Genomic DNA, 2,621 nt, shown 5'->3' on the forward strand with positions numbered 1-2,621 from the left:
GCTCAAAACAATGCATACACTTTATTAAGCTACTTAAAATACCATTTCATATTTGCAAGGCATATTGAGTCAGAGATATGACAGTCAGCAGTCAAACAGAATAAACAGACACCTAATCTTTGAACTAAAGTGACAGTGGCACAACTGAAATACACCCACATTGGGTGTGAGTGTACTTGCTTTTTGTTCACCGTTTCTGTTGTTGCAAAACAATGGACAGAAGTGCTGGTTTGAAGCCATATCTTTCCATATCTCAGGGCCAGACGCTACCCTTAGCATTCCATAGCTGACAGGCTTGATGGCCTGTTTGGCTTGAACGTCATTTGTCTCTGTAAACTATACTTTATCCATAGATTCCAGGATCAAGTTCCAGGATCAAGTACTGTCATGTACAAAAGGCTTAACCAAAACAGCGAAACCAGTACAGCGGTTTGAGGTCCTAAAACCAGCAAGATAATTAGCCATGTTTTAACCATGTGCTCTCTTTGGAATTTCCTATGGGTTTTTAGATTGGCGGTTTTGGATTTATGAGTAAAGTACGGTCTGTACTTAGCATTCCCTTAAGAAATATTAATGTCAACATAACACACTAACAAGCTGCTAAATAAAGACTAAAACTACCAGAAGGACATGTATGCCTGACGAAACTGTTGTTGTGCCTAAATAGCAATTTGTACCAGATGCTTTCAGGTGTAAGGTTTAAATGTATGCAATTGTACAACAAAACATTAACCACAGATGTACTCATAAATCTTAAACCACCATTCTAAAAACTCATAAGAAATTGATCAATTAGCCAGTTAGTTGAATATGAAGAAAATGAACGTCAGCCAACAAGATGTCTTCAAGATGTTTATGATTTAGAATGTATTTAAAACTGACATCTTACAGACGTCTGTCAAATGTTGTACACAGCAGCTTTCCAGATCAAGTGATCTTTAACAGATATTTTGCAGACGCACGTGTGCTATAAAGTAGCGGGTCATTTTATGCGTGCTACTGGCCAAACCAGCGCTGACCCAAATCAATCCAGATCTCGAAGAGTCTTCCCCGACTCCGCCGCATTTCTGCAACTGTAAAGCCACTTGATGATCCGAGCGTTGCGCTCGACCACCGACGACCCCTGACGCACAGTCTCCTGCAGCTCATCCTCCTGCAGGCCGTCGCTGCTCCTCGAGAACCCGTCATCTGAAGTCGAGGCACTGATGCTCCGGATCTTGGAGCCGAGGTTTTCTGAGCGCGCGGAGAAGTTCTCAATGCCCAGTGACTCGATGACGTCACCCTCGAGCCCGCAGTATTTGAAGAACGCGTCGAAGTCCGCGAAGTTTTTTGAGTAGCGCGAGCTTATGTCAGAGCTGGAGCGCGCTACTCCCCTTCGGCTCCTGCGCTCCTGCTCCTGGGTTTCAGTGACATTCCTGTGAGGAGGTCCTTTCGGCTCACCGTTTGTCTCACCTGAGTGGTCGTTTGATGTTGGTAAAGTTACCCGAGTGGCTTTACGTGTGGCGCATTCACCACCGCGCGCCTCCGAAAACGCGTTTGTCTTGTCTTTAATAGTGAATAGCGACTTTTTAATTAATCTCCTACTCCCACCAGGCGATCCTTTTAAGAGTTCACACTTTTGTCTGTATAGTAAAATCGAGTCTCGTTTCTTCGAGCTGCTCCGTCTTACCACATTACTATCGCCTTCAGGCGACCGTGTATCCTCAACATCAACATTAGCGGTGTTTTTAACGGAACCGTGTCCGTTCGAAGACCCTTGGCTGCTCACGGAGGTAGACCCAACGCTGATGACAGGTACCTGAGTGGAACCGACCACTTGTGGGCTTTTTACATATTGAGGTTTACTGGCTTCTAGCCTCTCCACCGCGCAGACGCGTCCTTTATTCGCCTCGCTTTCTCGCTCCATCTGTCTCCTCAGAAACTCGGGGCCCTTCACAAGAATGCGCGACGCGTCCACGTCGGCCGAACCTTGTGCTTTCTTCAGCATTATGCAGGATAGATTAGTATTTCGTGTTAAGTCCACAACAGCTGTGTTGCTAAATGTTTTGAGGGGTCCGATAGTGAGTAGATAGTAGATGAGAACGCACTGACGTACACCTTTACCTGTTCATACTCCTCATCAACTCCACCCAAAAACAGGTCAAGACAACAGTCGAGAGAGATGTGTAGGCAGTGAGGAAGATGTGGAAACGTAGATTGTGACTTAACCTCTTCAAAATAGGGTTTTCAAATACTTTTATATCTCTATAGAATATTTTAATAAAAATATTTTTAGAATCAACTCTCATGTCATGTTCCAGTCATTTTCACCCAAAAATGTTTTCTTTTTCCTGAAAATGCGACAACTTACTAACTTGTCTCACACAATGTATAACAAATATGGATACTTTTATACTTTTATGTATTTCTTTCCCACCTTGCTGTAGTGTTCCTGGTTAAACTGATCAACAAATTACTTGGAATCCGTTCCAAAAAATAAAAAAAACTGTGGTAACTGTAGAAATTGTAATTACGATTAGCACAATTGACATTGAATGATGTTTATACCCTTGTTTGATGCAACTGCATGCTGTATTTTTATATGAAAATAAACAAGCTGAAAACATTCTAACTGAAAAACC

General features: G+C 42.8%; 1 protein-coding gene across 1 annotated transcript; it reads right to left on the reverse strand.

Annotated features, from left to right (window-relative positions):
- Positions 1-2,193, reverse strand: LOC132117763 (protein FAM110C-like). Its single transcript, XM_059527067.1, has one exon. It carries the CDS (start codon positions 1,985-1,987, stop codon positions 1,025-1,027), a length of 963 nt encoding a protein of 320 aa, XP_059383050.1. The 5' UTR covers positions 1,988-2,193; the 3' UTR covers positions 1-1,024.
- Between the last annotated feature and the right edge of the window lie 428 nt (positions 2,194-2,621).

Source organism: Carassius carassius, chromosome 37 (assembly GCF_963082965.1).
Source record: "Carassius carassius chromosome 37, fCarCar2.1, whole genome shotgun sequence".
Classification (NCBI taxonomy): Eukaryota; Metazoa; Chordata; class Actinopteri; order Cypriniformes; family Cyprinidae; genus Carassius; species Carassius carassius.